At 36.5% G+C, this 11551-nt stretch overlaps 1 protein-coding gene across 3 annotated transcripts; it reads right to left on the reverse strand.

Annotated features, from left to right (window-relative positions):
* Positions 1–1521: 1521 nt before the first annotated feature.
* CDCA4 (cell division cycle associated 4) lies at positions 1522–11269 on the reverse strand. Of its 3 annotated transcripts, none has more exons than XM_087952267.1 (4): positions 11031–11142; positions 8575–8725; positions 5628–5757; positions 1522–4551 (listed from the first exon to the last, which is right to left on the reverse strand). In XM_087952267.1, exon 4 carries the CDS (start codon positions 4543–4545, stop codon positions 3799–3801), a length of 747 nt encoding a protein of 248 aa, XP_087808393.1. In that variant the 5' UTR covers positions 4546–4551; positions 5628–5757; positions 8575–8725; positions 11031–11142; the 3' UTR covers positions 1522–3798. The 3 variants fall into 3 exon arrangements, with proteins under 3 accessions (XP_087808393.1, XP_087808394.1, XP_026525905.1); XM_087952268.1 differs by having other exon boundaries at positions 5628–5870; positions 11031–11092; XM_026670120.2 differs by lacking the exon at positions 5628–5757 and having other exon boundaries at positions 11031–11269.
* Positions 11270–11551: the final 282 nt, after the last annotated feature.

Genomic DNA, 11551 nt, shown 5'->3' on the forward strand with positions numbered 1-11551 from the left:
CTAGGTGACCATAGAAGGTTGCAATGAGTCATAAAGCTGACCCATTTGATATGCAGTCAAATGCGTGTGTGTGGGGTGGGGGTGGGGGTGTTGCAGCACAATCATATACAATGCCAAGGAGTGCTTTACAGACTATAAAACATCCATTCAATGGCTGTAGTAACTGTAGTGATCTTAAGTACCTCCTGTAATAAATAAAATAAATTGCCTTCACTATTCTTTTGGACATAACCAGGCCAAATCCACCTACTGCTTTCTTTGGCTATCAGACCCAAACTGACCCTCCCACCCTTCAGAGGAAACTCCCTGCAATCAGAAAAAAAAGCAAGTAATAGAAGCCTCACTCACCTGATCATAGTACAGTTGAGGTTAACCCTAAAAAGGGAACTGAAGCAGTAATAAGTTGTTCCCAGTTAGGCATATGAATTTTGCATGAGGCAATGAGATGGTCAGCCTAAAAAACTTTTTATAGCCAATGAAGCACATACTGGCTTCTTTTGGGTAGCCTTTGGCTTTCATAATTTCCCAGTGTTCATTAGCAGTAACACCTTGTTCCTTAAACTTTTCTAAATCCAGTTAGTACATGGTCTAAAAAATTTTTTAGTAATGTTTTTAGTCATGTACCTGGCATTTGGCATGTAATTACGACTGCAACCTACCAGTCACATGATCCACATTTGCAACCTTTTCTGCTGACTTCTGACAGCAAAATCCCTGGGGAAGGTGACTGAAAGTCGCAAGTCATGATCACATGATGTCATACTTTATGACCATACAACTAGTTTAATAACCACAACTGGAGCTTATTGTCATAATTAATGTTTTTGTTTTATGCCTGTGTTGCTGGTCCCAATTTTGTTAATTAAGGACTTGTAGGTTCCTTTCTGTATAGAAAATATTGTTTGGACTGTACGGTAACTGGTTTTGTAGCCATTTATGTCCTTTTCTACGGTGGTATTACCATTAGGAATGTGATTTATGACCTATTTGGGACTGATGTAATGCAGGACTAGTCTTAGCTTCACACTGTTGTTTTCAAAAAATAGCATTTTTGTATTATCTAGTTACAATTTTTCGGTTTAGTATTTTGGATTTTGATATGGAAAGATCCACAGCCTGTGAATATTTTACAGAACAAAATAGGGTGAAGATCCCCAACACTAAAACTAGATATAAAATCCTGTAATGTTATGTTCTTTAAAGGTTCCAATAGATTTTCTCTAAATCAGGTGTGTCAAAGTCGTGGGCCAGATGTATCACACGCTGGTCACGCCTACACCCGGTTTAGCAAAGGGGGAAAAAAGTTGTGATATGTCACGTGACAATGTGTCATTGAGAATTTGACACCCCTGTTCTAAATCCTATTTGGATAAATATATTTTACCCTAAAAAAGCAAGAATAACTTACAATAAATATTTTCTACTTTAAAACACTTAATTAAGCTACTACTCAGAAAGGAATTTCATCAGTCCTGTTCTCATAAGACCAAAATTAGTATACAAAAATTACTAATATCAGAATAGTCATTTCATGTTCAACTTTAATATAAAAAGATATTAGTCACTTTCAAATGTTTAAGAAAGATTTCCTTACAAATTGTGGTCTGGCACAAAACTGAATTACAAAATTAGACAGTACTTGCCAAGATTAAAAAACATACAGTGCTATATTCAAATTAGCTATTTCAAAAGCACTTAAATTATTAAGGCCACAGTCATGAAGCTACTTTCTTATAAGCTGCCCCATTAAATTTCAGGAAGGGATAATCATGCAAAATGGTCTTAAGTTCTAATATATAAACCAAGACATTTAATGATGTACACAGAAGACATGGATCTTTATGCATAGAGCAGTTGCTTTAATTGTGCATAATGAACCTTACTGGTTTAAAAAGTTATGGTTAACTTCCTTTACATAAAGATATACTGCATCTATGACCTTATGCTGGGAGAAAATGTGTCCAATATTTTGAAATCTAATTTGATCTCAGCATCACCAGAGAAATCATTTTCAAAGAATTTATTTTAAACAAGCAACCAATCCAATTTTAATCACAGGGAACAAATGCAAAATAGCTAAAACTGCCTGTGATGGTAATAGTTATATTGATATTGAAGCAAATGTTTATGTTTCTCAAAATAATTTAGTACTTTTTCTTACCTTTCAATTGTTTTACCTATATCGCCAGTTAACAAGGAAAAACATTGGGCAATTTATTGTAAATGGTATGCACTAGGATTTTAGTAGATAATTACATGCATGTGAATGCATGTTTCTTTTAAATAATAATTTGCTGAGATATGTTTAAAAGGACTCACAGCAATGCACATTTATAGACTGGCAAATAGAACAATTTAAGTTTGGAGAACTCAAAGGCCTCTGTAACAGTTGGTTAGTAATTAGTGCAATAAAGGGGTGTTTTCCCCTAAATATAAAAGTAAATGGTAAACTTCAGCCAGCAATTTGTTTGATGACATAGTTATATAAATATTTATAAATAAAACACATATAATTTATGCTTGAAGGTAACAAAAAGATGGCTTGAACTGAAGTTTACATGCATCAAGAGTTCCTGAAGCCTATTGGAAGTCCTTCTTCAGATGTTTAAGTTTCAAGAATAACTTGATCTCTAATACTCTACTTCAAGGCTGAATGCTTGTAGTTACAATTACACATTTCTACTGTACTGCACTATGCAGGGAAAGTCAGTTCTAAGGGAGAAAAGTCCCTTTTTCAAAACAATTAAAAATACAACTGCAAATATTTCAAGATATTAAATAAGCAGTTTTCAGACACAATTCATAGCAAAAATATATCTTCAGAAAATAGCTATAATATTCTGAACATTGATACTTAAAAAAACAATTTTAAAAAGAAAAACAGAAAAGACTAAGAAAATGAGAAATTGCTGCTTTACAATTTTTCAAGAGCTCATGTGGTAAATAAACTTACAGAACGTAGTAAATATTTATGTGAAACTAAGGAGAAAAAAGCAAGTCTTTATACCAAATTAATTTCATAAAACAAAAAAGCATGTATTGATGCCATGGATAGTTGAAAGTTTCTTAATTTAAACCAGGGATGAATAATTTTTGTTGGGCTAGAAGCTGCAACTTAGTCCCTTGTGTAAGGTGATATCATTAGAAGCAATGCACTAAAATCTTCAGTTCTGCCTCTTTCTCTGGGGTGGTTAAGAGTAAAATACTTCTGGGAAATAACATACTCAATTTGATCATTTTGCTTCTGAATTTCAGTGGTACAATCTCAAGATTCTGGTAGGCTGCAGGAAGCACTTTACTTCATTTGTGGTATTTTAAGGACTGGAGTGTCTTTTAACAGTTGCACCCTGCAGCTATGAAATAGGCAAGAAAGAAGAACCCTGATATACTAATTTGTCCCTTAATGTTAGGCCTCAGAAATAGAAAAAATGCATGGTCAGAATACTGAGTACATGATTACAGCTAGAGATCTTTTGACATGCCAGTGTGCTGAAAATTAGGGAGTTCCAAAGTAATTTGTGATATAGAATGAGTTGTAGATTTAAATTAATTTTTTAAAAAGCTTGGACTCTTGACAATTTAAATGTGTTCTTTTGATTATCTGAACTGTGCCCACTAAAATATATGCTTACAAGACTGAATACTACAAATTATGGGCTAATTTTATAAATTAACTCAATTTTGCAAAATGATGTGAATTGGGGGCAAGTGTAAGGGAAGATCACATCCAGCTTTAGGAGAACAAAATATCTCAAGTTTTATTGTTTACAACCTAGCTTCAAAGGATTTTTCTTAGTTTCAAGATTCAACCAGAATCTCTACAAAATGATCAAGCTCATTAAGATCAGACTTACAGTTAGAATTAGAATTTGTGGCTCCTTGAGGAAAGGTTTCAAGAACATCACAGTGTCCCATTTTTGTATTGCCCATCATTCCTGTTAATACAGTATCAAGATTGTAGTAAGAACTATCAACTTCTGAAAAAAGATCTTCAACAGCATCAGAAGTTTTAGTTTCTAAGGTTTCAAATATTTGATCTAATGACGCCTTATGGAAGTTTACTCTATTTTCTGGAATGCTATCCATCTCCCACATGTTTCCCTGCAAGCTTCTGGATGCTTGTAGTACAGCAGGCCTTAAGATGTCTACATTCTCTTGTGATTGTGTGTCCTCAAAATTCTTAGAGAAACCACTATATTCTTGAGCAAGCTTTTCTTCAGTTTGCTCTTTGGAAGAACGACAGAGAATATCTGTTGAAACAAGACGGTCAAGAGAGGCTGGTCCTGTACTCTGAGGACTTATCATCTGCCAACTTCCATCTTGAGTCATTTCTTCTTGGATCTGCCGTACTGTGTTGGCTATAAGCACTGAACGATACAGATTAGGTTCAACAAGCATATGGCAGAGCTGAAGTTTTACCAAAGACATGTCTAGCAGTGACTGGCGCTGAAGGTTATACGAAGGAATAGCTTTAAAGCCAGTAAAATTTCCTTCAATATCATCTTCACCATCAATACATTTCCTCTTCAGTCCACGTACAAACATTGTGTCCTAGTGAAAACAGAAAAATATAGTTAACTAACTTCTAAAAAAGATTTGCATATTAAATGAAAGCTGTTTAACATAGTGAAAAAAAACTGTACTAATAATTTTAGATGCTAAGAATGCTTTTGACAATTTGAACTGGCAATTTTTGTTTAAAGTTCTGAAAGATATGAATTTTATTAAAGGAATCACGTTAATACACATCTGTAAAGGTTGTATCATAGTTAATGGTGTTTTGACAAATCATGTGACATATATATTTAATGTGATTATAGAAATATTGTTAACAAATGTTAATTTTAAAGTTTGATATATTTTTATTCATAACCATATTAAACAAAATCAAAAATAATTCTTTTTCTATTTTCTTTCTTGCACCTTTAACTTTCTTGATCTTTTTTCTTTTTAAAACATTTTCTTTCTTGTGTTTATCTTTTAACTTTCTGTATTTGAGAATCAATAAAGTTAAAATGAAAGTAGTTTGGATATACAATTAAACACACCTTCACTCTGAAAGTAGAATGTCTACAGAGGCATATTTTATCTTAGTTAGCAATAGTGTATAGGTAAGACCAGGGGTATCAAACTTTGGCCGGCAGGGTGCTGCAGGAGGTGTCCATCTTATCTCCCTTGTCCCCTAGCTGGCCCACGGAGGAGAAATACAATGCTGAACAGGCCCTTGAAGAAATCCAGTTTGACATTCCTGGGTAAAAGGCTTTATTGCCTTAGCTCAGGTGTGGGGAATGATAGCCCTTTTATGACTTGTGGACCTCAACTCTCAGAATTCCTGCTAAGTCCCCAAATCATAAAAGAGCCATCATTCCCCATTTCTGCCCTAGCCATAAAAGGCTGCCAGAAAAAAATCTGAAACCATATACCTACTTCCAATTATTCATAAGAGGTTCTTTAATTCTTACCACTGAATAGTGCATTTCTGATTGATGGAATGTGGACATGCAGGGTCATTTCATTTTGTCTGCCATTCTGCTCAATTTGTTTCTTTCCTCCATAAACAAACCCTCTTTTCCAGTCTCTTTTACTTCCCATCCCAACACTGTCTTTTTCAAGCAATTGTTACTTACAGTAATAGTAGTTTTTGAGTGATAGCCAGTTTGGTGTAGTGGTTAAGGCACCAGGCTTGAAATTGGGAGACTGCAAGTTCTAATTCTGCCTTAGATATGAAGCCAGATGGGTAACTTTGGGCCAGTCCTTCTGTCAGTCATAGAAAGAAGGCAACAGCAATGGCAAACCACTTCCAAAATCTTGCGAAAAAACTTGAAGGGACTTGTCCAGGTAGATGCCAGGAGTCAGCCCTGACTTGAAAGCTCAAAAAAAGTTGTAATTTATGAATTCATTCATGCAGATTCTTATTCTTGCATAGAAATCCATTCCGAACCTTCAAAACTTAAGATACTTATGACCCCATCTTCCTTGTGTATTTTTTTAGCCTAAAAACGTGTGATCAACTTTCCCCATGACAGTTGATTTCCATCAAGACAGGATCTTACTCAGGATTTCACCTTTGTACTCTCATAGAATAGTACCAAATGCAAGTAGTCCTTGACTTATGACCACAATTGAGCACATTTCTGTTGCTGAGACAGTTAAGTGAGTTTTGCCCCATTTTAGGACCTTTCTTGCCACAGTTGTGAAATGAACCACCATAGTTAAGTGAATCTGGCTGCCCCATTGAGTGTGCTTGTCAGAAGGTCATATGACCCAAGGACCCTGCAATGTCATGAATATGAATCGGCTGACAAGTGTCTGAATTTTGATCACATGATGGGGATGCTTGCAATGGTCATAAATCACTTTTTCAGTGCCGTTGTAACTTTGAACTGTCACTAAACAAACTGTTCTAATTCAAGGACTACTTGTATTTGAATGTCAAAGCAGCATCTACTCTCTCAAGCAAGAGCCCTGCATTCACATAGTAAAAACCTTCCTTTTATAATGAGATGTTTGCAATGTTTACATGGGTTCACAACTCCAACATTCCCTTATTATATAAGCATTCCAGGATATTATGCTGCATGATGCACTGTAGAATTTTAATTAACGCACTATACTTTTTTAAATAAATGGACTACAATGAGTGTCATTTCTGAGAAAGCTATCTGTTTTACTTCAATGATGAGAGCAGAATTTATAAAAGGAAAAATATACCTCTTCTTGAAGTTCATTAGACCAAAGTTCTTTAATGTAGCATTTTCCCATTATCCCACCAGAAAAATTGGATTTAAATTCGAAGACATTCACAGCCAATATCACCTATAGGTAGAGTGGTCCTAGAAACTGCCCCCCATATACCAAAAATGACGTAGATTATTGCAGACAAGAATTAACATATGTAATTGCTATTAGAGGAATAAATAATTGATTAGAAGGAAAGAATTCCGAGCAGTGCAGTTCAAATACTGAACTAGGATAGGGATGACCAGGTTCAAATCCATCTTTATTCATAGAAATGTACTCAGTGATTTTTCAGCTAGTCAAGTCCAACTTTCCTCAGAGTTGTTATTACTTAGATATAACTCTCCTTTTTCTTCCCCATCACTAAGAGGGGGACTATGATGTAGAAAGAAATATTTGAAGACAGTAAAATGTTTTAGCATTCGAATATAGATAATTCTGACATAACGAATATTCATTCAACAACTGTTCAAAGTTACAATAGCATTGAATGAATAGCATTTATGACCAGTCCCCCAAATTATGGCTATTACAGCACCCCTCTGGTCATGTGATCAAAAATTAGGCTTTTGGTAGCCTCACTGCATTTATAGTGTGTGCTTCATGCTATCGGGGAGGGGTGGCCCAATGGAGACTATGATCAAGTGAAGGGGGATGGAGGGGCAATACAGGTTGTGTAGAGAACTAGGGAAAGGAGAGTGCGGTTCAATGCAAGTGCACAGAAGCTTGGGAAAACAGGGTCCCATGCAAGTGCAGGGAGCTTATCAGAATGACTTGGGATCTTCCCTGCTGGGTTTGCTAGTGGATAGCTGGCAGGGAAGGTCTTAAATGATGAGCATGCGACTCTGGGGGGCTGCAATAGCCAGAACTTCAAGGACTGATTATAAGCACTATTCACTCAGCACCCCTATAATTTTGAATAGGCACTGAATGAATGGTTAAGTGAGAACTACCTGTACTTTCTGAGGCCTGCTGATCTAACAGATCTCAACATCATAAAGCTTTGTAATATAGAGATAAAGGTTCTTTTGCATTATATCTAAACAGACAAGGAAATCAGGGTAATAAATTGACATGGGGTCTTCAATGTCTGGGCTGTGGCCCACTAGTGACCTGTGACCTATTTGCAACCGGGATGCAGAAATGGCATGCGCACGCATCCCCACTTGCATGAGCAGCAGGCGAGTGTACGCATGCACACTCCATTTGCACGAGCAGTGGATGCATTAGCACAGAACCATCCCCTCTCCCCACCTGTCAGTCCACAAAGCCAGAAAGTTGGGAAACTCTGAATTAACACAAGTCAGATTTTTGGATTAGAGAAGCAACTAGACAGGATTTTTAAAATATATTGAAACAAACTTTTGTATGTGAAAAAAATACAAAGTTTAATCATATAAACTAAAAACATACATATCAATGAGAACTTGACATATTGTGCTATGCAAATTTATAAGTCCATAACTATTCCAATGCCAACTTCTCCTATGGGAGAGATCCAACAATCATTGCTAAACATTTCTCTTTAATTGTCGACCTCTTCTGCTCATTGGGTGTAGAACTGTTACTCTGTCTTTTCCACTGTACAGAAAAATATACCTTTATTTCTATTCGTGATATATAGAACAAAAACTAGGATCTAGTATGAGTAATAGAATGAAAACTAAACTTTCTGCTTTATGATGCTCCGAGAACCAAGTCTATGTAGGAAAGAAAACATGGCACCAGTGATAAAGTAACAAGTAATTGTTTAATCAATTTTTCTTCCTATTACTTTAGCTTCTATACACTCATTTTAGTGAAAAACTTTTATCCCCTACATTATTTATTACTTACCAATAATGGTGCTTGATGCAATCCTTCCTCTTCTCCCATTTTATAGAAGATTCCATACAGCAGGTGGTCTAGCACCACCTACCTGAGACCAATAATAAGTGTATTCAGTAATTAAAGTATCTGGCATACATTGTGGGGACTTCTGCTGTTCCTATAAACAAAATAATATAAGTATGTTAATTATTCCCTTTAGTTGTGGTTTATGTGGTTCATGTGCTTTATGGAGCATTTACATCAAAACTTTTCAGATATATTTTGTAATTCTTACAACTACCGAATAAAAGGGGTCAGTACTATTCCCAAATTGCAGATTTGGAGTGGAAGTCAATACAGCAGATTGGAAAGCCATGTAATATCTTCTCAGGAAATATGCTAATTAGAGACTTTCTAGTTTGAAACTCAGTCCAACATAACACTGCACAGATTTCCTGCAAGAAATTCACAGTGATAATTGAAAATATCCTCTATGCATCTATATGTACATGTACAAACACATACACAGTTGAATCATGTTTTAGGTCCCTACTCAGTTGTATACTCCTAAATGAACTGAAAAATATTACCCATTTTTCCGAATTATATTACTGCAGCACTAAAATACACAACTATGTCATAACTATAGCTTTATCAACCATTTAAATCTTAAAACTTTTAAGGATATTGATATTACCAGTTCCTCTTAGAAAATATACCAGTTACTATGGACTGGGTCCAAAGAGTAAATAGCAAATAACAGGTGAAAAAGCATATTTAAAAGTAGATTAGGAAAAAAAAAAACTAGAATGACTTTTTTGAGCAAAATCATGAAGAAAATACAAAATAAATTAAGAGCTATTGCAGAAGGGGTATTTTAAGGAATTTAAAGTGTTATTTAGAATTACCAGGATTATTGCTAGATCCCAGAACAATGTTGTTGGCTATGATTTTATTCCTAAATTTACTATACAAAGTAAATCACAATTGAAAGGAAATATTTAAACAGGCATTTTATTATTAAAAAGATGAGCAGTGAAAAGCTTAATTAACAATTATGGTTGGTACAGAAAAAATGAATACTATAATAATAAAACGGAGGTACAATGGTTCTAACACAGGCAGAATTACTTCCTGATTATTTATTTTACTGTTCAATGTAAAAACAGTATATTACTTAGAACAGCTTCGTTAAATGTTGGTGAAGATACACTCATTCAGATGTAACATTATAAACCTAACATCCTTTTCTCTCAGTTCATGTACTTCCTATTGTATGCAGGAATTCTGGTAGATTTCTATCTCTGATTAATAGATTAGGCTATCATGTTCTGTAAAACCATTGAGCTTAACTATATTTTATGAAAGACAGTTAAATCCAAAGCATTGTTTGTGGCCTGTTTTCTAACTTTACAGTTTAGGAGCTGAAAATATTAAATAATGTCAAACAGATGCAAAAACTAATTTTCTCAAAACTCCAACAGACATGAGTCAGTTTCAACACAGATGGGAGACAAAGGATATCTAATCCTATGTTCTCTTGAAAAATAAAGCAAAACCCATGAACTCCACTTTTTGTTAACACCCACCCTGTTTTTGTAATATCTATAAAAAGGTGAACCATATTGCACAAGGATTTTTTGGTATGAATGTCACTTGAAACTACATGCAGCACATTTCCTTGTGTGAAATGTTTGTGATAAAAAGTTACAACCAAGAAAAAGTACTTCCAAGTTTTAATGGGACTGGATAAGAAAAAAAATGTAACTAGGCAACACAAAAAAGGTGAAAATAAACTTTTTCCATCAAGAGGCAGAAGTAATTGTAGAAAACAAGGTGACAAAGTTGCTTGTGTGAAAGCATATGAAAGTTGTCTGTGAAAAGAGACCAACCAGATGGTGAAAGTTGTGAAAGTAGAGTGGAAGGGGATGGAGAAGCAGAATCTGAAAGCGCTGCGAGTTTCAGGCACAGAGGAAACAAATCAGAAGATAATTCGGCAGTGACCCTAAAATAAAGTAGCCGAGAAGAAAACATATGACGGCCTTCCTTAAAACACTCCCAGACGAGTAGGAACTTTGTTATTTCCTAGTGAGCGTGACTAATAACCTCGTTGGTTGGGAATGATGGGACCCGTAGTTCCACATTTAGATGATTTCAAGTAGATAAAAGGAATTGAAAGAGACGAGAAAGGAGGGAGCCAGAGGCGTGTGGAGGAACTCATGAGGAAAAGTAGCGGACCGAAACAAGGGGGGAAGAAGAAAACTCGCTAAAGCTGCTAAGGGGTGCCGGGAACGAGGGAATGATTCATCCTCTCTCCATCTCCACGGCCGCCATTTTGGAGCCACAGCTCAGTGATCCCGCGCAGGTCCTTCTTCCCCGACTAGCTCTACCACGTTAATTTCTTCCTTTTGCCTTTCGGATTTCGAAACTGGCGGCTCCCTCCTTCCTTTCCCATCGCGACCGTTTCTCCCGTACCCGCTTACCCGCTGACGAAAGCCAACTGGCGCACGGAGAGCCCGCTCCTGCTTCAATGATGTCGGCGCCTGAGAAAAAGGGGTGGGACCAACGGCTGCGGAAGCCCCTCCCCCTTTCTTCCAGCTCCCTACTCTGGCCATCTTTTGTAAAACTCCACAAAGAAACGAAAGCCCCGCCCTAAACATCGCCTCGGACTTCCCATTGGGAGAGAGCAGGCATCTGTGCAACTTGTGAGCCCGCCCAGAACAATTTTAGCTTCCCATTGGGTAGTAAGCGAGGGAAATCCTTTTTTCGGAGATCAAATATTCTGTTTAACCGGAGGAGTGCTAGGCTGCTTACTCTCCTTTTGGGCCCCTCCTCCTCCTCCTCTCCTCGTTGTTTTATATAGGCTTACCATTGGGGCCCCAAGTTACTACGGTATTCAGCCCCGCCTCCCCGTGGTTAGCGGCCGACTCTGTACAGGCGAAATTTTTAAAAAATCTGCCAAAGGCCGACGGGGCCTTTGGTCATCACCGAGCTCTTTTGCGCG

This window comes from Notechis scutatus, chromosome 1 (assembly GCF_049901735.1).
Source record: "Notechis scutatus isolate UNSWTSFEM ecotype Mainland chromosome 1, rNotScu1.2, whole genome shotgun sequence".
Classification (NCBI taxonomy): Eukaryota; Metazoa; Chordata; class Lepidosauria; order Squamata; family Elapidae; genus Notechis; species Notechis scutatus.